The sequence below is a fragment of the Staurois parvus genome, unplaced genomic scaffold, assembly GCF_062004578.1.
Source record: "Staurois parvus isolate SC_StPar_1 unplaced genomic scaffold, SC_StPar_1.0 ptg000409l, whole genome shotgun sequence".
NCBI classification, from domain to species: domain Eukaryota; kingdom Metazoa; phylum Chordata; class Amphibia; order Anura; family Ranidae; genus Staurois; species Staurois parvus.
In genome coordinates this window covers 1,232,994-1,260,266 of record NW_028318205.1, presented here as the reverse complement: position 1 = coordinate 1,260,266, position 27,273 = coordinate 1,232,994, and the positions used below count along the sequence as shown (strand labels likewise).

The window sequence follows — 27,273 nt, the reverse complement described above, 5'->3', positions numbered from 1 at the left end:
CACAGTCACTATTCAGGAAGCAATACAGCGAGCTAGCAGACCACTATTGCTTCTCCTCCTCTCTTTTCCATGATCAGGAAGTGATCACTGGGGGAAGAAAGAAGTTCAGGCAACAGAGCAGCACAGAGCTGCCCGCTGACTGCTTCCTCTGGCCAGGTACTCAACAAAGGGAATCTGCCAGCTGTCTCCTCCACTCTGCTCAGCTAGGCAGCTTCTCTCAGCTAGGTCTCCCTCTGCTAAAGTCTCAACAAACCCTCCTCAGAGTGATGTAGCACTGACCACCATCTGGTCCTACTGTTTGCCCCCCAGCAGTTTTCAGTCTCTCCACACAATAACCAGGTAGAAGTTTCTTTCTTGGGTTTATTGTTTGAAGAATGGGGATGGAGAATAGGGTGAGCCTTGGCATACATCAGAATTAGTGCAACTTAAACTGAGGACACACTCTAGAAGAACTAACTTCTTCATAGTAGGCCTCTAATAGTAGAGCATGTGGCTGCAGGGGGATCCCACACTGGAAACAGCCATAAGTCAGAAAGTCTGGAACAGTCTCTCCCAAAGAAAACAGCTCAACACAGAAACAGTCTCTCCCGGATCTCTCGCTCAGGCCTCCACTCACTGCGTCCCTGTATACAGAGACACAGTATCAGCCATATGCTTCCAGTATCAGCCATACCCTGTACTGTGAGCCTTCTGGCCAGATCCTCTGCAGACTTTGCTCCAGACTGTTCTTCTAACTTTTAGTAATCACCCCTTCAGCTTTCCCTGAGCTGGGACCGTGTTGAAACATTTGTAGGATCCAAGAGGGCAGACAGCCCCTCCAGTGTGGGTCTATTTCCTTCAGGCAAAGGACCCTACTGTTCTAGGCCCCAGATTATTTATTCCTACCTCAGACCCCTGCTGATCACTTCCCTGACCAGGGACCAGGGATTTGATCACCCCTGTCCTATGTTCCAGAACAACCCACCAGGTTCTGGAGGGCAGAGAGGAGCAATCAAGCTTGCAGCCTGTAAAACCCAGAGTGGCCAAACAACAAGAAAACAATCAACCTGCTCCTCTGACTACAGAGGAGCCAAACTAAATGTACCTAATCTTGCAACAACCTAACTAGGAGGGTGGTACAGGGAGTTAGCCCAATGTGCAGATCTGTGCCAGCTCAGGCCAAGCAGAGATCTGCAACTAATATCTGCGTTAATCCTACCTCTACAACTAAGCTCAATCAGGGAGAAATGCATCAGAGGGGCTTGACCACTGTAGCTGAAGCCTCTGTTAGCTTAGCAGTGGTTGTGGTTAATCTATGTGGTGTACACCCCCTAATTTTGCTATTGGAATTGTCCCATGAGTGAGACATGCTCCTAGAGGGGCTGGAAACTACTGTGAGGAGAATTGATGGAAATATGAATGGAGAAGAACTCTGTGAATGAATGACGTGGCCGTGTGGGCAAAGACCCGTACGCCCGCGCTGTTTTCAAATCTGGCAGATAGCACGGGGAAACTTCTCCCTGTAATATCTGTCAGAGGGAAGGGGGCCAGCGGGTGCGGCTGCAGCTATGGGAACATGTTACATGTTCAGGGGCGGACTGACCATTTGGAAACTCGGGCACTGCCCGTGGGCCCGGGGTCAGTAGGGGGCCCCATTAGATGCCCCTGGTACCTTTTTCACAGGCTTTTTTGAGTTTGGGCAAGGACACAGGGGCCCCATGATCCCCTATTGCCCGGGGACCCATGAGTTGTAATCCGCCCCTGTACATGTTCCACCCTATCTGCTATTTAAATATTCTTCATACATCAGATGTAGGCAGTATGGAGGATCCAACTAGCTAAGTGTTAATATTTCATCTAGATCCTTATTAAAATAGCTCAGGCATATATTTTTGGAGCTGCTTCAACCAGTCTTATATTTGGATACAATGATTTCAGGATATCTATATATAATTGTATTTTCTCCAAAGAACGTTATTTCTCCATTCTATATATAATATCCATTAAAATAACTAGAAGTCAATGATCTAATACTAGTAGAACGGTTTATTTTCCTCCAAGAGATCAAAGCAATGTGATACTATCAATTCTCATGATATACTACTAATGCTTTTTCCAAAGTGTAATTAATTTAAAACAATGTTTCAGTTTATCATAATTAACTTAACATGGATGTCAAGGGAGAGCTCTGAACTTCTGACAAGATCTACAGGTTTATTTTGCACTTATCAAACAGATATAACAAAACACGTCCAATAGTATAGCAAAGTAGCCCCCCTACCTTAACCACTTGCCCTCCAGAAGATTTGCCCCCCTTCCTGACCAGGCCATTTTTTGCAATACGGTTCTGCATTACTTTAACTGATAATTTGCGGCTATTTGATGCTGTACATAAATTAAATTTAGGTAATATTTTTCCCACAAATGGAGCTTTCTTTTGGTGGTATTTGATAACCTCTGTGCTTTTTATGTTTTGCACTATAAACAAAAAATACTGACAATTAAAAAAAAATTATATCTATATATACAGTTGTGTTCAAAATAATAGCAGTCAGACATCACTAACCTGATCAATCACTGTTTTTGGTATAAATGATATTTCTACATGGCAAATAATTTACTAGCAGGTGTAGTAGATTAATAGAAATCCAACGGACCCAACAGTCATGACATGCATGCTGCTGATTCTGTGTAATTGAATCACTAATTGAAAGGGGCATGTTCAAAATAATAGCAGTGTGGAGTTCTATTAGTAAGGTCATTCATTCTTTGAAAAACAGGTGGCAATTATTGCCCTTATTTAAGGAAGGAAGGCAGCAAATGTTGTACATGCTGGTTACAGTGCATTTCTCTCTGAAATTCTGGGGAAAATGGGTCTAACCAGACATTGTTCAGAAGAACAGCGCACCTTGATTAAAAAGTTGATTGGAGAGGGAAAACATATAAAGAAGTGCAGAAAATGATAGGCTGCTCAGCTAAAATGATCGCAAATGCTTTAAAATGGCAACCAAAACCTGAAAGACGTGGAAGAAAGCGAAAAACTACCATTCGAATGGATAGAAGAATAGCCAAAATGGCAAGGACTGAGCCAACAATCAGCTCCAGGAAGATCAAAGAAGGTCTAAAGTTACCTGTGAGTACTGTTACAATTAGAAGACTCCTATGTGAAGCCGAGCTATCTGCAAGAAGCCCCCGCAAAGTCCCACTGTTGAAAAAAAGACGTGCTGAAGAGGTTACAATTTGCCAAAGAGCACATTGATTGGCCTAAAGAGAAATGGCGCAACATTTTGTGGACTAATGAAAGTAAGATTGTTCTTTTTGGGTCTAGTGGCCGGAGACCGTTTGTCAGACGACCCCCAAACACTGAATTCAAGCCACAGTACACTGTGAAGACAGCAAAGCATGGTTGCGCAAGCATCATGATATGGGGATGTTTCTCATACTACGGAGTTGGGCCTATTTATCGCATACCAGGGATCATGGATCAGTTTGAATACATCAGAATACTTGAAGAAGTCATGCTGCCTTATGCTGAAGAGGAAATGCCCTTGAAATGGGTGTTCCAACAAGACAACGACCCCAAACACACCAGTAAACATGCAACATCTTGGTTCCAGACCAACCAGATTGACGTTATGGAGTGGCCAGCCCAATCCCCGGATCTTAATCCAATAGAAAACTTGTGGGGTGACATCAACAATGCAGTTTCTGAGGCAAAACCAAGAAATAGAGAAGAACTGTGGAATGTAGTCCAATCATCCTGGGCTGGAATACCTGTTCACAGGTGCCAGAAGTTGGTTGACTCCATGCAACACAGATATACAGCAGTTCTCAGAAACAGTGCTTATACAACTAAATATTCATTAAGTGATTCAAAGGAAAGAAAAATCTTCAAACATTTTTCAGTTTATATAGTGAATGTTTGAGTTTGTAAAGAAGAATACAAACACTGCTATTTTTATGTCTTTAGTAAAAAAAAAATATCTCAATAAGTGTATAATAATTGGTTTACTTGAAAGTTATAGTGTTTACAAATGGAGGTAAACATATTGGATTTTTTTGTGTTTTTATACTAGTAATGACAGCGATAAGTGACTTATAGCGGGATTGTGTGACTGCAGTGAGCATTCTGGCACTAACTGACACTGGTTGGGAACTAACTGCCACTGACATCTCCAGTGATACTAACACAGTGATCAGTGCTAATAAAAAGCACTGATACTGTATTAATCACATAGGGCAGGAAGGGGTTAATATCTGCGGCAATCAATTAATTGTGTACTGCTTTGTAATTACTGTGTAGTGTTTTACTAGGGGTTGTGCTGCTTTCTATCTCTCTGCTTCTCCGAGAGATTGAAACCAGCACATCCCCGCTAACAGGAGAGAGATCTTTGTTGTTTACACACAGATCTCTCCCCTGTCAGGTGCTCTGCTGAACACCAAGAGGGGATTGACATTTCTAGGAGCCAATGACAGTGCAGGTATGGTTGCGCCCCCTATTTGAAAATACAAAATCAAATATATATACTCTCTTTTGCACAGCACGGCTGCCCTGTAGCAGTACATCTGCTATGGGGCAGTCAGCAAGTGGTTAAAAAAACCTGACTATCTTAACGCAATCTATCTAATTAAAGTAATAAAGTTAATGGACTTAGCTGCCCCCTTCTCTATATTCCTGCCAGTTGAAATCTTCCCCACCGTTTTTCTTATTCTCTGCCAACTCACCAATGATGTTTTGCACCTGATCTGGTGTATGTGATGCACCGCATTAAATTGTTCTCATGAAAATAACAAGATTTCCCCTGAAATCCTACAAGATCTTGGGGTCATAGGCTTTTTTATTAAGAGATCAGTGTAATGTTGTATGCCTCGTGCTTTACATAAGGGACATGGTGTCATTTTTCTCATCTAGAGTCTTTGTTCCCCTTGGATTTTGGGAGAAAGTGCTGAGATCTCCCTGGAAAGAATTGGTAATATGGCATTCCCAGGAGCTAACTGCCAGACTAGGACTACATCTCCACTGCCTCACGTAACCAGGAAGTAGAAGAGAGGTAATGTACTATAAGTTTACAAATAAATTAATGTTTTTTTAATGTGACTAGTGTGACTCTATGCACCTAACATTTTTAGCTTTAGCTGGTTCCCCGCCGCCCTATAGCAGAACTACTGCTACAAGGTGGCAGGGCTATGCAAAATCACATATATATACGTGATTTTGCATTTCCGGGTAGAGGGTGGGTGTGCTGCCCTAGACAATCCGTCATTGGCAGCTACAGATGTTAATCACCCGGCAATCGCTGAGGAACAGTCAAAGGGGAGAGGTCTATGTGTACACAACACAGATCTCTCCCCTGTCAGCACCAACATGCTGCTTTGCATTGCTCTTCAATCATCTAACCATGTACAAGAAAAGTATCCTTTTTTTTTATTTCTCCTGCAGGGGCGGACTGACCATTTGGAAACTTGGGCACTGCCCAAGGGCCCGGGGTCAGTAGGGGGCCCCATGAGATGCCCCTGATACCTTTTTCATAGGCTTTTTTGAGTTTGGGCAAGGACACAAGGGCCCCATGATCCCCTATTGCCCGGGGGCCCCATGAGTTGCCAGTCCGCCCCTGTTCCCCTGCATATGATTCAAAGTAAAATTAGCTTAACCTTAAATAAAGAAGAAATCTGAAGTGCAAATAGGCACAGCAAACTTGTACATTATGGCAAGCGTACCTCTGAGTTTGTGCTTCTTCCTGCTGCCACTCTGTCTACCAACGTTGTCATCTTCTTCATTGCTTCTTCCTACCCAGTGTCTTCACTTTTTAGGCCACCTGGTGGCCAATGATAATGTAACTCGTTAACATGAGGGGTGGAGCTACATTATTTCAGCTCCTAGCTGAGCTCTTAGCATTTCACAGATGGCGGAATTGCATACTGCATTGCGCCTGCACCACAGTCTGTGCAATTTTGAAATATGGCTAGCAGACAGGTAAAGGAGTTTTCAGTAGAAGGGACATAAAAATATCTTCTACCAAATAACTGAACCCCTAGCAACTTTGTAAGTTTAAATTTCAGTTCCACTTTAATTAACTTGACGTGCATATTCACGTTGCTAAGTGAATAGTCTTTGCACTTTTACTATATCAACTGTTATGCCATTGTTTATTGCCACTATATTTGCTTAGGTAAGTTCTGAGCTACATGCCTGCAAAGATCTTACATTTTAAAACTGGAAAATGATCTACTGCTATGTTAATTTCTTTCTTTAAAGACACTCAGATATATTATTGCATCTCTTTTTTTCCAGAAGGAATGCTCAGGACTCCAAAGTAGACTCTTTTTCAAAGTTCTTCAACTTTTTAAATTAAGGGCTAGTCTTCAAACTGTTTGGTAGAATTGTGGATGAAATAGAGAAAAAAAGGAATGATTTGTTGTAAATAAATAATTAATATTTCAGTATTTATATTATGAAGAACGTTAGCCAATGTTTGCAAATAAATATCTACCAGCAGTTTAGTTGAAAGTGTGTGTGTCACACAAACTGATTTCAAGGTCCTTGAGTGCTGCAAAAAATAGTTGCAAGTTTCTGGAGTGCTGCACAAAATTGCTGCAAAATCTCAGTGCTGCACAAAGTGGCTGCAAGGTCCTAGCGTGCTGCATAAACTAGATGCTGAAGATGCTCCATGACCAAACTGACTGTAGGAACACTGAGTGAAGCATAAAACCATGCAGTGACACCAAGTGCCACACAAATTAGGTGCTACAGGGTCACCAAGTGCAACACAAGTTGGCTGCTGGGTCACTAAGTACCATCAAAACTGTCTGCAGGGTCAAAACATGACACACCAATTGTCAGCAGGGTTACCAACTGACTGTAGGATCATTGAGTGTCATACAAAAACTGGTTATGGAAAGCATGTAGCTATTGTGAAATAGGGCCAATCTCAAGGCTGGATTTACACTTTTTTCTCCCTTCTACTGGCTATGTTGTGTCCCCACCCTGCATACAAGCAAGTGCCTTTTACATTGTATCAGTACAATTCCCTCAACACCAAGCTAAAGCCAAAATATACCAAGGAAATAAATTAGCGTTGAGTGAAGCAACTGCATCAACATTCAATATCCATAATGTCCATATATAAACATTGCCCTATAAATTAATTCCAAGTGCATAATATCACACACGTGCATGCTCAAATGTAAAACATAAATAAAGCCATGCCCCTTGAATAAATCTCTACATAAATGGAATCTCATAATTGTTACTGTGAAGTGAATGTCCACCACCTCCTGACAAAAATCTTCATGTCCATCGCACATTGAGTGATCCACTCATTACTGAAAAAATGCTCTTTGTGAAACCTCACCACCACCCTCAGAAAGGAGCACTCACCAAATCAGATAGACAACAAACTAAAGGTCATATTGCATGTTATACTCCAAATCCCAGATCTTCAGACAACAGACCATATATCTCTTCTAGTCCCTCAAATTCCGCAACTGCTCATTTATGTTTTCATTTTTTTATGATGATGCACCTTTGTGATATTATGTTTTACAATGTATCAGTACTACAGCAACAAACCAGGAACGTATCAGCAGAGACAGAATCAGTATTTACCAAGCCAGACACATGTCTGAAAACAACCAGTACTATACTGCCAAGACAATCAATATCATATTAAAATAGCCAGAAATATTCACATACCTGGGAATTTGCCGGAATTTACCTGGCAATGTCAAAATTAGGATCCAGTTGTCTGGTTAGTGACAGAATCAATTAATTCTCCAAAATGGCCCGTCAAGGAATGTTTTTAAACAATAGCGTGCGTGATTTCATGCACACAAAGCTGCCTGCCTGTTGCTGCCATAAAAAGGAGGGGGGGAAGGGAAGAGGTATTTGGTGTGCAACTTCCCACTTATGGCAGGAAACCTGGAGATGCTGGGGCATGAAAGAGTGATACAGCACAGAAGATATCATATGGGATGGTAAAACGTTGACTGTAAAATAAGTCCATTCTGTATTTCCATTTTTGGGGAAAACTCTAAAAAAAAGCACAAGCTGTGACTACAGAAGTAGAGAAAGCAGCCAGGACTCTTTATTTATATATTGTGGAGTCTATGCCAGGTGTTGTTGTACGGTGTATTGGACATTCTATTTACTAACTGAAGATAGAGCAGACTGCTAAATTGATGTCACTTTGCTGAAAGTTTATATCAAATGATTTGTACATATTACATGGCCAAATATGTAACTACTTCCTGCCCGTAGGACATCATATGACATCCTTGGGTTGAAGTGCTTATGCCAGAACGATGCCTGCAGGCAACATCCTGGTATCATCATTTTCTGCTCACAACTCTCTTTTAAGCAGAAGTGGTTTGAGTGGCTAAACAGCCACTTAATTACTTCTGCCAGTGGTGGAATGGTGTCCCCTCCCCTCCCATCACCGCCACCTTTCCTGGGCTCTCACATCCAATCGCAAAATCTGGGACCGATGCAACCAGCAGCAATGATAGCGCTAAACAGACTGACATTGTTCTTCCATCTCTGTGACCCTGGAAATTAGAAGCAATGAGGATTTGGTCACTTCTGGTTTCGGCTCTTTGTTTAATGGGCCATTAGCAGCCAGCTAAACAACCAATCAGACAGATCTGTGTCTGATCAGCTGTATTGGAAACCAGGAGAGAGATTCTAATAGACCCCAAATCTCTTCATAAAGAGGACCCATCACTGCCTATGCTTTCACAAGGAATGTTGTTCATCCCTTGTCAATGCAATAAAGTTGATTAAAAAAAATAATAAAGAGACAGTGTAAAAAAAGTTTCAAATAGAATAAATAATAATGAAAAAAAAATGAAAGTGCCCCTTCCCCTGTGCTTATGCAAGAACGCATAGTTAAGTCCCGTACGCATGTGTAAATGGTGATCGCACAACACTTGTGGAGTAACGTCGCAAACATCAGAGCGAGAGCAATAATTTTAGCTTCAGACCTGCTGTGTAACTCTAAACTGGTAACCTGTAAAGGCTTTTAAAAAGTCACCTATGGATATTTTTAGGTAGCATAGTTTGGTGTCATTCCATTGATGTACACAATTTTAAAGCGTAATATGTTAGGTATCTATTTACTCGGTGTATCTTTTATATTTAAATAAAAAAAAAAAAAAAAAGGTATTATATAGTGTTTGTGTGTAATAAAATTCATTAAAGTGTATATTTTTCCAAAAAAATTGCAACACCCACAATTTTATTCTCTAGGGTCTCTACTATAAAATATATAATGTTTGGGGGTTCTAAGTAATTTTTTAGCAAAAAAAATACTGCTTTTTACATGTAGGAGAAAAATGGCAGAATTGGCTCAGTAGGGAACTGGTTAAAGGTTAAAGCTTAAAGCGGAGCTCCAATCTCTGGTGTAAAAATAAAATTCATCAGCTACAAAAACTGTAGTTGCTGACTTTTAAATAACAGCCATTCAGCTGTCCTAGGATCCAGCAGTCCACACCGCAGTCGAGTTCACCGGCTGTCCTGTGTCCCAGCATCTTAAGTGTGGACACCCGGATGTGACAGCTTGCGGCTTCACAGCCAGGTGTCCATTGCGCATTTGTGCAAGCAGCGCTGCGCATTGTGAATGGCCTTGCAGTCTTCTGGGACCTGTCACATGAAGAGGAGGAGAACTTCTGCTTCAGATCGCCTAGGCGATCGCAGCGGAAGTGGGAGTGGTTACTTTCTCAAATTCGGGTACCCTTTCCTCCCAAAAGGTGCCAATTCTTAACAGGGAGTGGAGGATGAGGCCTTAAAGTGGAACTTCCCCTTTTGGGTGAGTGCAGAGAACTTCCATTTAAATAAAATTAAAGACGATGCCCTAATTTTTTCATTGTCCACCCTAATATATGACATTATACGCCACTGATCAGTCCAAATATGACATTTTACTGTGGATATATAGCATTGATCTACTTGTGTAGGTCACTTATCTATCTAACAGGGGCGGACTGACAACTCATGGGGCCCCCGGGCAATAGGGGATCATGGGGCTCCTGCGTTCTTGCCCAAACTCAAAAAGCCTATGAAAAAGGTACCGGGGGCATCTCATGGGGCCCCCTACTGACCCCGGGCCCTCGGGCAGTGCCCGAGTTTCCAAATGGTCAGTCGCCCCTGGCTACTACTCATTCATGTCTGGGCTGTGGACTATAGTTTGATGACACTGATCCAGACAACATAGAATAACCATCTTAGACACATTTTTTCTGAGCTATCTAAAATGATATACAGTATATTTTTACATATATAATAATATAAAATGTAAATGTGTTTATGAATATTACAGCACACTGTAACAGCTACATTACCTCTGTGAGTTAAAAAGTCTAATTTATTCAAATAGTTTCCGCACTCTAATTTATTTGTGCCATTACCCTTGATGCCATTATTAAATAACAGCACCTCCATAGAAACGCAATGCACTTTGCATTTAAAATTAGCTCAGCAAATAGTCTAAAGTTAACTAAGATAAATTAGAACATCATTATAAATTAATTACACATTGGAAATGGCATTAATATTATAATATGAGAAATGATAGTACTACATAACTAAACCTTCTGACCTTTGGCAAAAAATAAACCTGTCTATGTAATCTAGCATCATAAGTTATAGACCACTGCAAGTTATTTTAATAGGTATTATTCATAGAATGTGAAAGTTAGAGTTCTTTGGAAAAAGTATATATTTTGGAATCATTAAAACCAAAGAAAAAATCAGCTGAAAAAGTTTCAAAAATCTGCGCCTCTCATTTCACTGCATGTCTACCAGACAAGGTTTAGCTAGTTGAAAGCACGCTATCTGCTGTCTTCTCTAAAGATGTGAAACCCCCACAATGCTTCTGGTGGTGAGAGACCATGTGATCTTTTGCCTTATGATTTAGGTTACATTACATAAAGATTGTTAAGGCCAAAAAAAGAAGCACTTTTTCCTGAAAATAAAAAAGTGATTTGGTAATGTTGGTGTGTGCCCTACTTAATGTTGTTGGGTGTCCTAAAGAAGCAACTCCAAGAAATGATACTGTTAACTTCTACCTAGGGAACATTGCCATTATGCAGTAGATATCAGAGATGGCATGCCAGTTTACTTCATGGCAGTGGGCCCTCCCAAAACTAGAAACCTGGATCCCCCATGCCACCCCCATGCCACTGGGTGGCCAAGCAGGGGATCCATTGGCAATTTCACATGTAAAGAATATTTAAAGTCAAAACTTTTTATTCATTTTGGATAGAATAATGAGTTATATCCATTGTCTATGTCTCATTAGGGAGACTTTTCTTCACTTCCTGTTTTGTTGACTCAAAAAGAAGTGAGATGATATCTTTCCAATTTGAGATAAGTAAACTCTTAGACAGATGTCACAAGAGCAATGTCCTTACTGGAAGATTTACCTTTCGTTCCTGTTCTAGTGGCAATTCAAAATTTTGAATTTACCCTTGCCTTCATTCCCCATAACACTGGAGATCAGAACAATTAGGGACAGTGAATCTTCCAGACAAAGACAATATACCCTTAATGAAAACGTCTGACCTTAACTCAAGCCCAACAGTACAGATAGCAGAAGAAAATTTAAGACACGGGTTCAAGACAAGTATCATAAAGAATAATGCCTCCATTTTTAGACTTTAAGTATATGACTATCAGCTATCAATGTTGATTTGGAGGCAACATAAACACAAATGGTACAGTAAATTGATGGACAACAACAAAGCAACCCAATGTTCAATATAAAAAAAATTTTTTTTACAAAGTATGTTGTATTACAATATTATGTTATATTATATTATATATTTTATAGAGTATTACAATACTATCTTATATTATACAGCATTACAGTATTTTATATTACTAAATTACTAATATTGGGCTCCATTCAAAAGCAGAAAATACCACACCGTTATTCCAACATTTTTTTTTTAATTCTCAAAAAAATGTTACTAAAATAATGCATTAGTTATTTTATGAAGTGATGCAGTATTTTAGTAGTGAAAGCATACAGTAATTTTATGCAGGTGGTATCCTTAGTATTTATTAACAGTAATAATTACCAAGTTGCTAAGGAGCGGGCAGCCCTGGACACCTTGACAACCAGTAGTTGTCATGGTTGTTAAGGAGCGGGTGGCCGCCGCGTCCTTAATAACCGATGAGTCATCAGCTGTCAATGGGTTCCCGCTGCCAGCTGAATGTAAACAAAGCAATTGCTGGCAGGTAGAAATTATAGAAAAAAAAACAGTGGGGGGTCCCCCCAATCCAATCTAGGCCCTATGGCCTGTTATGGATATTTATAATAATTCATGTTTTTTACAGGCTCCTGTAGATTACAGGCTCCTGCTCTGCTATAAAATTGTCACAAAAAATAAAATCTAACTAATTAGTCACCAGAAGCTGTTATGGCATGCATATTTTCTTCACTCCAGGTTTATTTGAAGTGACAGATAAAAGTGGACCTCATCTCAAAAGATAATATTTGCTATGCTATGGGGAACATTTAGAAGGGTTAACTGTGCCTGAAAAATCTACCTTGTATATGTAAATCTTCCTAAATATAGCAGAGTACTTTCTGGTATGTGAGGGTTTCTAGGCACTCTTGTACTTACTTATCGTTAATAATTGTGCTGCTGGGGAAACCATCCCTGTGGCCTCACCAAATGCTACACCACCGGTGTGAAATATAAGACTCTGCTGCCTATTATTGCCTATGATTGCCATCCTCTGTATATTTGGAGTGAGATTTGGTGATGTCACTATCCTGCTGTTCATTGTTCTCTTTGCCGGAGGTTCTGAAATGAGGAAGAAAAGCTCCCTTCCTCCACATAGAGGCAACGTTCAGAGCAAGACATGGTGAGTCAGTAATTGGGAAAGATCAGCTGCAGGTAAACCACAGATATTACTCATAAACAGTCCTTTGCACTCTGCCTGCCATTTTTGGGACTTTCAGAGCTCGGTTATTCTTTAAATCTGAATATCCACTAGAGAGAAATATTTAAAAGGAATATTAAAAGCATGGTTCAGCAAGCATTTAGGAATAGGAGAGTCCGGTGAAAAAAATAGTTTTACGATAAACATTATTATACTGTCAAAATATGCACTCTCTGTAAATGCACTCTGATTTCCCTTCAAATAGTAAATATGTCAAAAAAATAACTAAACTGATTACTTGTACATAGAATAATGCATACCTTATCTTCACAGATGAAGCCTTGAACCGTGAAATTCGAGCCATCAGTAATGGAATTGAAAGCTCGTCAATCCATCTTTTCTCATATTTAGATTCTTTAATTGTTGGAGATGACGGAGAAGACGGGGCCTAAGAAAACAGAAAAAAACACAAATAATATGATTTTTGCAACATCCACCAAACCATGAAAATGCAAAACTCCAGTTTGATTTTTCAATACATTGCAATAATTTATATGGAAACTAACACAATATGGTTAAACAAAATCTTAAAGTATACATTTTTTTTAACAAGCAGGCTAAATATTTAGCAAAAATGTAAAGCAGAACTGCGGTCAGGCTATAGTCAAGTAAAGTTAAAGTAAAATTCCACCCAACACCATCCATCTCTTTTGATAATGAAGAGAAGTGATTTGTTGCTGTCTGTGAGACTTTGATGAGTAATTCTCCCCTCACTCCAGCAGAGTCATCCCTGGCATAGATCTTAGTGGTTCCTTTTTTTTAAGTACTAGTTATGCAGAATATACTTTATTACTCTCTCTCTCTCTCTCTCTCTCTCTCTCTCTCTCTCTCTCTCTCTCTCTCTCTCTCTCTCTATATATATATATATATAATCAGCCATAACTTTATGACCACCCACCTAATATTCATTTTTTGCCACCATAATAGCCCTGACCCATCAAGGCTTGAACACCACTAGACCTCTGAAGGTATGCAATGGTATCTGGCATCAAGCCACCAGTAACAGATCATTTAAGTACTGAATGTTGTTAGGTGGAGCCTCCATGGATCAGACTTGTTTTTCTAGCACACCCTGTAGTGGATTGCGATAGACAGTCCACGTTTTATTAGATGATCAGTAAAATGACAATTTTATAGTCTTGCTACTTTATGTTTCTTGCTCTTTTAAAAGAAATTCCTTACTCTCTTAAGTAAACAATCAGATATAGGTTGACAGAACAATGATGATAATTAAGATGGCGCCTTCATCCGGAGTCTCACCCTTGGTGACTCATTAGGAGAAAAGTTTCTTTTAATGTAAACAACCCCCATAAAAGGGAATGAGTCTCTTTGGGGACAATGATTGGAAGATCTGCAAATATATGTTGCGCTCCTAAATACTTCTCAATAAATAATAATTCAATTATTAACATTAGTAATTAGTAATTATCACACCTGTGGCTCGCAAGTCACTCTGATTCACCTATACCTGTTTACAAATGATTGGAAGATATCAACACGGATGAAAGAACACGCAGAAACCCAGTGGACTTTTCACCCAATCAATGTATATGCTTTGCCTGCATCATAAGCCCTATAAATGATACTGTTAGTTCCTCAATAAAACAGAATTTTAGGAAGTTGGCAAACTGCGAAGTGTCAGTGTCTTACTTCCACGTTCCACTTCCATATTAATTTGGCTCACTGGTAGATCACGGTAAATGGTCTGTAAGTGACCTAGTCCAAGACATTTGGCACCCAACGTGGGGCCCGGGTTCTGAACACCGGATCAGCCGACCCAGAGTGGACGAGGGGGACCGTGGAGCATTCCAGATGCGGAGACTGATCACCTCCGAAAGCGGTAAGTGAATGTCTAATAATTCCTTACCTGCGTATTCTGGAATTACCCAGCGGGACTACTCACCCGTCTGGCTGTCCGTTGATCAGTAAAGTGACAGGTATACTTGCCCGGGGCTCCTTTGAACCCACCTGTCAGTGTAACGTCATCTACCAGTGTGATATGTCTTGTCTTTTGTGTTGTCTATGTGTACCAGTGTGATTGGTTGGGTTGTTGTTGATGCGCCTGTGAGGGAGGGGAGGATTACGGCAAAATATTCCTTGTCAGGGGTGGACAGGATACACCCTGATTTGAGAGAGGGTGCCGGGAACTCGCAGTCGCAGTAATGGTGACTGACGAGGGGATATCGTAGTCGCAGTAATGGTGACTCGAGGGAAAAAATAACCACAGCCAGGGATTGGTCTTGTGGGGGAAAAAGAAAACTAAAAAAAAAAAAACATTTTACTCCCGACAGGCGTGTCTGAAATACTATGTCATGATCACACTGTGTATGTGGATTAATGTTTGGTGTACACGAAAGAGTGAGGATTGGTGAAAGTAGTACAGTGACAATCGTAGCTCCTGATATATTGGTTTACAGGGTTAATGTACATTATTCTTAGTGTAGCAGGAAAATAGGGAAGTTACTGGAGGAGAAGCAGGGGGGGAAGAGTGCTGCTGCGTGGGTTCTGCTTACACTGTCTCACGACACAGCACTTTCAGAACAGAGGGACCACCTTAGGGTCCCCAGGAGGGAAGTAAAACAAAATGGGACAGAAACTTATAAAGACAGCATAAACTTGGTTTAATGTGGCCCGCGCCCTACATCAGGAGGGGTGGGTGGAGCAAAAACTGAATCAGGACGGGGGAGTTGTATATGTATATTACAGGAAAGGAGACGTGCCCGGCAAGGCGCCACCCCCTTATGATGATGGCCCCTCCTGGAGGTGCGAGGCATGTGGAAATACAGGAAGGCCCCACCCCGAGAGTCCAGATTTTTGCATACCGTGTAGTCAGAACCTCCAGATATGTAAGGGGTGTTCAGTTAAGAATCCGGGGTGGGAGGAGATTTGCAAGGGATGTGACCGGAAGCTGACTATGCAACATCCGATGCTTCCAACTCAGTCACCACCATTTCCGCCTCCGACCCCGCCCCTTCCGCCCTCTTCAAAGAGGCCACCGGAAGCCATGTTAACTCTGGGCTTAGTACACCGATACACCATACACACCTCATGCCAGCTGCCCCCCTGTGCCCAGTGCTTACTGTCTCTGGTTCCCAACCACCTTCGGCCCTCCACACACCCCTAATGCCTGTAGTACCACCACCACCAAAACAAACAGAGGCTTCAGACCAAGTTGAACTGAAGACACCCACAGAATGCACGGGCTGGTATTTTACAGATGTGGTGACCCCTACCTCTCTGCCAGACAGAAGAGGATGGGCTCAAGAAGTGACAGCGGCCACTGTGGATCGCCAGGTCACACAGGCAGATGATGCCAGCTCCATCTGCTCCCCCCCACAGGATTACCCACCCCCGGAAGGCCGCAGTCCCGGACCCGGAGAAACACCCGATGCCTTTTTACCGGCGCATAGCCCAGATCCACAAGACCTATTCCACAGCCTGGAGGGATTTGGCCAGTCTGTGTGAGATCAAGGCTGGAGATGCATATTGGCCTATAATGGGAAAGGACCTCACCAGAGTAAAGCCAAATGAGGACACCACTTATGTCTCAGGAATTTCTTTCTGTGACCAGTTGCAGCAGTGGGCCAGAGAGAGACTGGCGAACCAGGCCACCACATTGCAGGATATTACCCAAGACAAGACTGAGTCGGTGGAAAAGTTCCATACCAGACTAACACAGGTGTTTACAGACCTGGGATTCAGTGTCCATAACAAGGTACATACTCAAATGCTGGCCTCTGCATTTGTATCAGGACTAAAGGAGTCTGTTCGCAAGGGTTTGATCACTGCCTGTCCAGAATACCGTACCCTCCACCTGGATATACTGCTGGTGGCAAAAGGTCTGGAAGCGGCCCAGACGACCCGGAAGCCGACACCACTCATGTTGTCAGCTGGAGAGCAGGTCCCCAGAAGAAACCCACTTGTTTGCTTCAACTGTGGAAAACCAGTACATTTCGGGAGGGAATGCAGAGCTCCCAGACGTCCACGGCGACCCAATGACTACAACTCAGGGTGGGAAGAGTCTGCAATGCCCCCACCTGGCTGAACAGGGCTGCAAGGTTTCTAAGGACAAGTTACAGTGGTGCCAAACTTCTGTCATTTTCTTGGGACATTGCATTTCCCAAGCCACTCGTCACCTCACGCCGGAAAGTGTACGGGCTATCCAGAATGTCCCAATACCTCAGGGACCAAAAACCCTGCATGCTTTTCTAGGGTTGGTTTCCTATTGTCGTTTCTGGATCCCAGAAGCCTCCATCTTGATGCAATCCCTTTATGATGCCCTGAAATCTGAACCCTTTTTCCTGACAGAAGAAGCTGTACTTGATTTCCATCGCCTGAAAAAAGCCATCTCCACTGCACCTGCATTAGTTCTACCAGATTATGATGAGCCCTTCAAACTTTTTGTGGCTGAGAGACGGGGTCATGCAACAGGAATTCTGGCACAATGCCATGGGGGTCGCCTCTGGGTTATTACTCCTGCAGGCTAGACCCGGTTGCACGGGGTGGTCCCTCCTGTCTGAGGGCTGTTTTTGCTGCCCATCTTCTCCTGGATAAGATGGCAGACTTGGTCTTAGGACATCCACTCACACTTCTGGCCCCCCATGACAGCACTGCAATATTGAATCAAACCCAACCCAAACATCTATCTACTGCCAGACATCTGCGACTACAATCCCCTCTCTCAAAGGCTCCCTCCTCCTGCCTGATCATGTTATCCTGGTCAGATGCACCCAGGTAAACCCTGCAACTCTTCCTCCTCTTCCAGAGGGGGGGTAGAAGAAACAGAAGACAACACCGAAGACATGGCACCAGAGGATGTGGCACATGACTGTTTGGAACTTATGCAGGCAGAAACTACACACCTACCAACAGTCCATGATAACGCCCCTATCAAATCTTTGTGGATGGATCCCGCTTTGCAGATAATGCTGGCACCTACCACACTGGATATGCTGTGACTACCGACACAATGGTACTGCAAGCTAGACCTCTTCCACCTTTTATGTCTGCACAAGAGGCTGAACTACGGGCCCTCACCAAAGCCTGTGAATTAACAAAAGGACAGACAGCTAACATTTACACGGACTCCAGATATGCACTGGGGATTGCACTTGATTTTGGCCTAATCTGGAAAATGAGGGGCTTTCTCACGGCAGCTAGGACTCCTGTAAAGCATGGAAAGGCGGTCAACCGCCTTATGGAAGCACTCTTACTACCAGCCCAAGTGGCCATACTGAAGGTGAAGGCCCACGGTAAATTGACCACTATGGAAGCAAAAGGAAATCATCTGGCAGACATGGCTGCTAAGCAAGCTGCGGTCAGGGAGCACGAAGAGGATGAAGAGATGTGCAGTGAGGTGATGCCTGTGTTAATTCATCAGCCCAAGGACACCCAACTCCAGGAAGCCCAGGATAACGCTTCAGAAGAAGAAAGGAAGGAATGGATGCAGAAAGGAGCAGTTGAGGACAAAGGATTGTGGGTGGTGGGGAAGAAGGTTTTGCTTCCCAGATCCTTATATCCGGCAACAGTGCAGTGGGCACATAGAGCGTCACACCTGTCCAAGATGCTAATGAACCCTTTGATCAGTAAATACTATGTGGCACCCGGAATTACGGCTTACACAGACAGATTCTGTAAGTCTTGTGTTGTATGCGCCAAGTGCAATCCTGGAAGACCTGAGAAACCTCCAAACAAACATCTGGCCAAAGCACTATATTCATTTCAGAGGATCCAGATAGATCATATCCAGATGCCAAAAAGTGGACGATTTGAATATGCCCTAGTGGTGGTGGATATGTTCCCAGGATGGCCAGAGGCGTTCGCAGTAACCAACCAGACGGCAAGAACCACTGCCAAGAAGCTGCTCACGGAGATAGTCTGCAGATATGGAGTGCCCGAGGTGGTTGAAAGCGATCAGGGACCGGCTTTTACTGCCAATGTCACAAAAGAGATCTGAGAGGGCTCTGGGGGTCACACTTGCGTTTCACACACCCTATCATCCCCAGAGTAGTGGGAAGGTAGAACGCCTGAATGGGGTCCTGAAGTCAAGAATGTTAAAAATGGCCCAAGAGGTAGGCATGGGATGGCCGGACAGCTTGCCTATTGCTCTTTTCAGTGTTAGATACACACCAAGGGAAAGTCATGGGTTGTCTCCCTATGAGATTTTGTTTGGGTCCGCCCCTAGACTGGGTACCTACTATCCTCAACAATTACAATTGCAGTCTGACTCATTGATAAAGTATGTGATATCTTTGACACGTGTGTTGACTAATATCCATGTGCAAGTATTCTCCTCCATTCCAGATCCTGAGGCGGACATAGGAACACACACTTTACAACCTGGAGACTGGGTCTTGGTCAAAAAGTTTCTGCGAAAACATACATTGGAACCCAGATATGACGGTCCTTTCCATGTGCTCCTGGTGACTGCCACTTCAGTGAAGTTGGAGGGAAAGTCCACCTGGATACACGCCTCACATTGCAAGAAGGTTCCAGCTCCAGAGGACGAGGCCCTGTCCGTGTCACCCACACCACAATGATTGTGTTGCATATCCTTTTTTGGTGGAAATGGGAGGGGGCCAACAGGTGGCCATCACTCACAAGGGTGACTCCACCCAGTTTTGGTATAATTCATCCAACACACAAGTAGCAACATTTTTCTTCAATCATAGCCTGTGCAAGAACACACCTGTCCCCATTGCCTCCACAATATATATATGTGTTACAGATAATTATTGGGGAGCAGATTGTGGCTACTGGGGATCAGTGGGATGGAACACGAGACCGGTTTGGGGGTATAAGCCACAAAGTGCAGTAGAGCGGAAAGACTCATATGGAAAATCTCTAATTTCCCGAATGACACTCACTTACCACCCCTAAGGTAGATAGGTGATCCACAAAAATGAACAAGCAATTCACTGTAGCCATCCCCCTTACTCTGACCATAGAGAACCCCAGTCCGGGAGATCAGGGAACTTACCTTCTAGGGGTGTTATACCCCGGAGGTGGTACAATCCACCATTGTGAGTTCCATCTGAAAGATATATACCTTTCAAAAGAGTGGTTGGCCCCCCTTAATCATTCTCTCCCTTCTCCCAATCCCTTGATGCCTAAATTTCAGCAGTTGGGAGAAATGGTGGCTCTGGCAAACCCATCCTTTGAGGACACTATAGCAGTAGAAACCGGCCTCTCAGACACTAATCTGTGGTTAGAATGGATGAGATACAATGCAAACTCGCATAATGAGTCCAACTGCTATGTGTGTGGGCATGCCAGACCACATCTGGGGACGGTGCCACTAACCCTACCAGATTCCATAGAGGAGTGTGTCTTAAGCCTGTATACTAACATCTCTACGAACCAGTCTTTATGTGAGGACTGGAAGAAGCGTTACCCCCTAATCCAAGGAGACGAAAAGGCCCCACATGGTTTAACTATATATCCCGGTAATTATACCTGCTATGCCAACTATGAGGGAGGAGGAAGGTTTCTAGGAAATTTCACAAAGGGATTCTGTGCTGCTTATAGTACAGCTCGGTCAGATCTAACCCAGAACCAGGTCATATCATTGGGATATATTCTGGATCTATGGTAATCAGAAGATTAGGACCCGACTGACGGGGAAGTGGAGAGGGGAATGCACCCTTGCCAAGGCCATAATGCCACTGCATATACCCCCCCCGTGCAACCAAGCAGAAACGAAGTGCCCCACAAGGGAGTTTTGACCCCCATGTCTATATACAGTAGATGCGATAGGAGTCCCAAGGGGGGTACCCGATGAATTCAAGGCCAGAGACCAGGTGGCCGCAGGATATGAATCCCTATTCCTCTTCATCACTGAGTACAAGAATGTAGATTGGATAAACTACATCTACTATAATCAACAACGGTTTGTAAACTACACACGAGATGCCTTAAAGGGGATAGCAGAGCAGTTGGAGGCTACTTCTAACATGGTCTTTCAAAATCGTATGACAATCATTATGTTATTAGCTGAAAAAGGGGGGGTCTGTAAAATGATACCAAAGACCATGACCTGCTGTACGTATATCCCAGATAACACAGGCCCAAATGGGAAGGTGACACTGGCCATCAAGAAGTTGGAGGACCTATCAAATGAACTTAAGGAAAACTCAGGTATTACACATCCCTGGGATCAGTGGTTTGGATGGCTGAGTGGCTGGCAGAAAGCCCTCGCCCAAGCAGGGGTGGTTATCCTGGGTATTATCATTCTAATGGCAATAGTCGCCTGCTGTATGATCCCTTGCATTAAGAGGCTAATAGGAAAAGCTGTGAACGAGATCTCCCCTACATTCCTGAACTATAACAATGTTGAACTCCCCCATGAAGAAAGGGAATCCTATACTCTCTTACAGACCATGGCCCCTGATCATCATATTTCAGACTTATAAAAAAAAAAAAAGGAATACTACAACTTTCCCCCCTAACAGACAACTATAAGCAGGGAAAGACAGTGCCTGACTGTGGCCTTCTCAAAACGTATCGAGACTCTAGGGATGGATTAGCCACTCAGGGGCTCTATGTGCGTCTTAAAAGAGTTCCAGAGGGAGGGCCACCAGGCAGTTAGGACATCAGAGGACATAGGGACAGTCAGGAATAAAATAGCCATTTTAAGGGGGGATTGTAGTGGATTGTGATAGACAGTCCACGTTTTATTAGATGATCAGTAAAATGACAATTTTATAGTCTTGCTACTTTATGTTTCTTGCTCTTTTAAAAGAAATTCCTTACTCTCTTAAGTAAACAATCAGATATAGGTTGACAGAACAATGATAATAATTAAGATGGCGCCTCACCCTTGGTGACTCATTAGGAGAAAAGTATCTTTTAATATAAACAACCCCCATAAAAGGGAATGAGTCTCTTTGGGGACAATGATTGGAAGATATCAACACGGATGAAAGAACACGCAGAAACCCAGTGGACTTTCCACCCAATCAATGTATATGCTTTGCCTGCATCATAAGCCCTATAAATGATACTGTTAGTTCCTCAATAAAACAGAATTTTAGGAAGCTGGCAAACTGCGAAGTGTCAGTGTCTTACTTCCACGTGCACGTATTCTCATATTGATTTGGCTCACTGGTAGATCACGGTAAATGGTCTGTAAGTGACCTAGTCCAAGACAACCCCACAGATGCTCAAATGGATTGAAATCTGGAAAATGTGGAGGCCAACACCTCAAACTCGCTGTTGTGTTTTTCAAACTATTCATGAACCATTTTTGCAGTGTGGCAGGGTGCATTATCCTCCTAAAGGAGGCCACTGCCATCAGGGATACCCTTTTCATAAAGTGGTGTACTTAGTCACCAACAATGTTCAGGTAGGTGGTATGCAAGGCTTTTTTCAGTGGGAACGTGAGGGAAGGCAGTACTGGCACATGCAGCACTGAATGTATGTAATGGGAAAGGGTGTTGAAGGGTCTATTGTCATTGGGGGATCTATTGTTGCAGGAATGGCTCTACTGTTGAGGAAGAGATCTAATGGCATAGTACCACTGGATTGGCGTAAGGCCAATGTGGTGCCTATATTTAAAAAGGGGTCAAAATCTTTACCCAGTAATTATAGACCTGTTAGTTTGACATCTATAGTTGGGAAGATAATGGAGAGTTTAATAAAAGACCATATAGATGAGTTCTTGCTGGAAAAAAATATTTTAAGCAACAGACAGTATGGATTCATGAAAGACAGAAGTTGTCAAACAAATCTGATTTCTTTTTATGAGGAGGTGAGCAAAACCCTGGACAGAGGGGTGGCGGTGGACATGGTATACTTGGATTTTGCAAAAGAGTTTGACACAGTTCACCACACATGACTAATGTGTAAGGTAAAGTCTATAGGATTGGAAAAATCTCTATGTAAATGGTTAGAAAACTGGCTAAAAGATCATATTCAAAGAGTAGTGGTTAATGATTCATACTATAAATGGTCTAGGGTTGTCAGTGATGTACGCCAAGGTTCAGTGTTGGGACCCTTACTGTTTAATATATGTATAAACAATTTAGGGTCTGGGATTAAAAATACCATTTCAGTCTTTGCAGATGACACCAAGTGGAATAACGTAACAACTTACAAGCCGACCTCAATGCACTGTTTCATCGGGCAACTATGTGGCAACTGAGGTTTAATGTTGATAAATGTAAGGTTTTGCACTTGGGGGCTAAGAATATGCATGCATCATACATACTAGGGGGGGTACAACTGGGGGAATCAATGGTGGAGAAGGATCTGGGAGTTCAGGTAGATCATAAGCTTAATAATGGCATGCAATGCCAAGCTGCGGTTTCCAAAGTGAGCAAAATCCTCTCTTGTATTAAAAGAGGTATAGACTCCAGAGAGAGAGATATCATATTACCCCGGTACAAATCATTAGTAAGACCTCATCTGGAATATGCAGTTAAATTTTGGGCACCAATTCACAAAAGGAACATTGGGGAACTGGAGAAAGTACAGAGAAGGGCAACCAAACTGATACGAGGCATGGAGGAGCTCAGCTATGAGGAAAGATTAGAGGAACTGAATTTATTCTCTCTTGAGAAGAGGAGATTAAGGGGGGATATGATCAACATGTATAAAAACCATCAATGGTTTATATAGTGAACTCGGTGTAGAATTATTCACCTTGAGGTCATCACAGAGGAAAAGGGGCACTCTTTATGTGTGAATGAAAAGAGATTTAATTTCCAAACACAGAAAGGTTTCTTCACTGTAAGAGCTGTGAAATTGTGGAATAGACTCCCTCAAGAGTTGGTTCTGGACAGCTCAGTGGATTGCTTTAAAAAAGGCCTGGATTCTTTCTTGGACACACAGAATATAACTGGTTACTAACATTTATAAGTAAAGTTGATCCAGGGAATATCCGTTTGCTTCTCGGGGGATCAGGAAGGAATTTTCCCCCCCGCATGAGCAAATTGGTTTATGCTTTGCTGTTTTTTTTGCCTTCCTCTTGATCAACTGTTGGTTTAGGATTATAACTTTTTTTATGGTTGAACTGGATAGACTTTTGTATTTTTTCAGCCAGACTAACTATGTAACTATGATTCTGGCTGCTGGGAGATCTATTGTTGCTGGTGGGGTCTAATATTTTGAGGTGTATCTACTGTTGCTTGGGAGTTATATTATTGTGGGGGTTTTGCCTTTCTTTCTATAGCAAATTCTGTATATATTACTAAACACCACAAAATTATACTTGGTTTTGTATTCTCTAAAAGGGCAGTACTGGGCAGTAGGTGGGAGGGAAACTATAAGACAGTGCTCTGAGGTGGGTAGGGGGTGGAGACAAGGGGTGACTCAAAAGGGGGAGTACCTGCACCTATTCTCTGAGAAAAAAAGCCCTGGTGGCACATGTCAAGTAACATCAACATGAATGGCAGGACCCAACAGCACATTGCCCAAGCATCACACTGCCTCCACTGGCTTGTCTTCTTCCCATACTGCATTCTGGTGCCATCTCTGGTAAACGACACACACGCACACACAGCCATGCAAGTGATTTAAAAAAAAATGTAAACGATCAAACCAGGCCACCTTCTTCCATTGCTCTGTGGTCAAGTTCTGATGCTCACATGCCCATTGTAGGCTCTTTTGTCTGTGGACACATCAACTTCAGGGATAAAATGTTTATTTGCTGCCTAATATATCCCATCAACTTTCAGATGCCATTGATACAAGATAAACAAGACTTAACCTGTCAGTGATAACAAAGCTATGGCTGATCAGTGTATATACGTATATACACTGTGTGTGTGTGCGCGCTTGTATCTGTAGAACTTTTGCATGCTATCAGAAGCTTAAAAATTAATGGAAGAATGGAGATCTAGAGCTTTACCTGCCTCTCCTCTCCCCTTGTACAGCTACAGAATATGTGAGATGGGGAAACAGCTCTCATTGTTTGAACACTGTGTGGAAGTAAATTAATGTTTTGACTGACATTCTGTGGTTTAGCCACAAGATGTCACTGTTTTTCTAACACAGCCTCAGACTGCATAGAGATTTGTATATTCATGAAGAGGTGGGGTTTTTGCACTCAGAGTTGGAGTTTAGTAAACAGAAAGAGGAGACTGCAGCCATGTTTTGGGACGATGCTGAATGAAGGGGCCGTGTGAGCTGAGAATCCGATGACATCCAGGTGTGAATGCGTCCCTCACTAACCAGAGATTGCTGCCAGGAATGCTGATGAGATTGCTGCCAGGAAGCTGATGAGATTGCTGCCAGGAAGGCTGATGAGAGCAGAGGAACTAAGCAACATATACGGCAAGACCGCATGCTTGTTGGAGAGAGAGTTGTTCTGTTCAGAGTCACCAGCGGATGCAAAGCAGACCCGGGTCGGTAAGATCGTGCACGCACCTCATTTCAGTGTTGGCGCCTATAGACTGAGTCCAGGCCTATAGTTAGTTAGGGTCTCTGTTTGTGTCAGGCCACAAGTGTTGTTACTGATTATTGGAAGGACTCCACAACTTAAAGTGACATTTCACATTGGAGAGCTGATAAAATCCTACAAACTCAAGCCAGACTGGCGTTTTGCTCAGAAGGAATACTCAGGCACATGCTACAGGACCAGTTATGGGAGGGGGAATACTGTAGATTTGTGTAAGATTGTAAGCTGTTGTGCCACACCGCAGGCTAGCCCATACCATACACCCATACACTGATTCCTGCTCTTTTAGGGTAATAACAGGTAAGGTGTGGCAGCTTATTTGTGCCCGCCAGTAGGCAAATTACTTCACTTTCTACCTTCATCCATCAGAAGGCACCGTGCTGTGCAGCAGAAGGGTCTCAGCCTTTGGGCTGGGTGTATGTAAATTTATTGTATGTTTCCAGCATTTGTGGTTGTGCTTATTTGCCACATCTAAGTAAAATTCTGTTGTGGTAAAAGCTGGTGTTGAGGTTGCTTTCCTCGTTCGTGACTTCACTGTATCCTGGGGAGCCCACCCCGGTACACGGCTAACAACTACCTAGTACTCAGGAAAAAGAATAGAAGGCTTTTTATGAATAGATGAGAGGAGAGGAATTGGGTGAGTGAGTGATTTGATCCTTCACTGTATTCTGATCAGTACTGACAGCCACAGCACATGAAAGTGGTTGTAAAGGCTCAAGGCGTCTGTGTGTATCAGTGCCCTCAGACTCCTCAGTGCTTACCAGAGCCCCATCAAGATCCTGCGATGTGCCCCACAGCCTTGGCTGTCCCGGGTCTCTGCCTCCTCATTGGCTGAGACAGCAAGGGGGAGCCATTGGCTCCCACTGCTGTCAATCACAGCCAGTCAACCAATGAGGAGGGAGAGGGATTGGGCCAAGCCGTGGCTCCATGTGTGAATGGACACACAGAGCAGCGGGTGCCCCCATAGCAAGCTGCTTGCTGTAGGGGCACCTGACAGAAAGGAGGAGCCAAGAAAACCTGCAGGGGACCTGAGAAGATGAGGATCCAGGCTGCTCTGCACACAGCAAGTAAGTATAGACATGTTTGTTATTTTACAAAAAAAAAATAACCTTTAGAATCACTTGAAGCTCCAGGCTCACAGCAGAATTTGGAAAAAAGAAGCTGGCATTTTTAGCATCCTTCTCAGCATAATTCTGAGCAATTCATAATTTAGCATAAAGTATTAAAGCTGCACCTATGCACCTATGCAGCTTAATTTTGAATGACATCACTAAACAAAAGAAAGCACACAGTAGAGGAACCAGAGAAGGGTAAATTCCACCTTTTCACAGGCATAGGGGATTGTTTTTTTTTTGTGGAGTTACTCATTACATTTAAATAATTAGTGTGTATCATAAACAACTGACATTTTTTAAAATACTGTTTTCACATTTCATTTTTCAGCCTCATTTTGCATCTTCGTGCTGCTGATATCCTGCAGACTCTTTGCTGTCACCTCCTTTCCACATGCATGCACTCCATCGATAGCTTCCTGCCATTGCTCAGGGTGGGCTTCCTGATGTTGGCAATGATTGAAGATCCCTGTGCAAAAGATATACATAGTCTCCAGCAGAAACACATGTGACAAGGTGACAATGCAGGTAAGCACTGGGGAGACACGAGCATTGTCACCCTACAACAGGAAATGTTTCAGCAAGGACCTTCAATTGCAGAATCACTAAATATTATTTTAATAAAAGCTGTAAATTATAAAACGCTTTTGAAAATTGCGTTTACGTACTAAACATTACATGACATTTTATTATATGCATTTATATCTACTTTAAAGGCATTCTAAATCTTCCTACCTGCAGCTTGTGTTTTTCATATATGTAAAATGTATATTGATAACAGAGTTTCATGGTGTAATTTGTTGCCCTATATGCAGAGCCTATAGTAGAGTAAATCTTCA

The 27,273-nt window shown here is 42.7% G+C and overlaps 1 protein-coding gene across 2 annotated transcripts in view; it reads right to left on the bottom strand.

The window, feature by feature from the left end:
* SNTG2 (syntrophin gamma 2) overlaps positions 1 to 27,273 on the bottom strand; it is a 618,654-nt gene that overhangs the window by 215,426 nt on the left and 375,955 nt on the right. For both annotated transcript variants that reach the window (XM_089686706.1, XM_089686707.1), the window contains exon 9: positions 13,186 to 13,313. In XM_089686706.1, the coding sequence (XP_089542832.1) occupies positions 13,186 to 13,313 (128 nt within the window). The remainder of the gene's footprint in view (positions 1 to 13,185; positions 13,314 to 27,273) is intronic.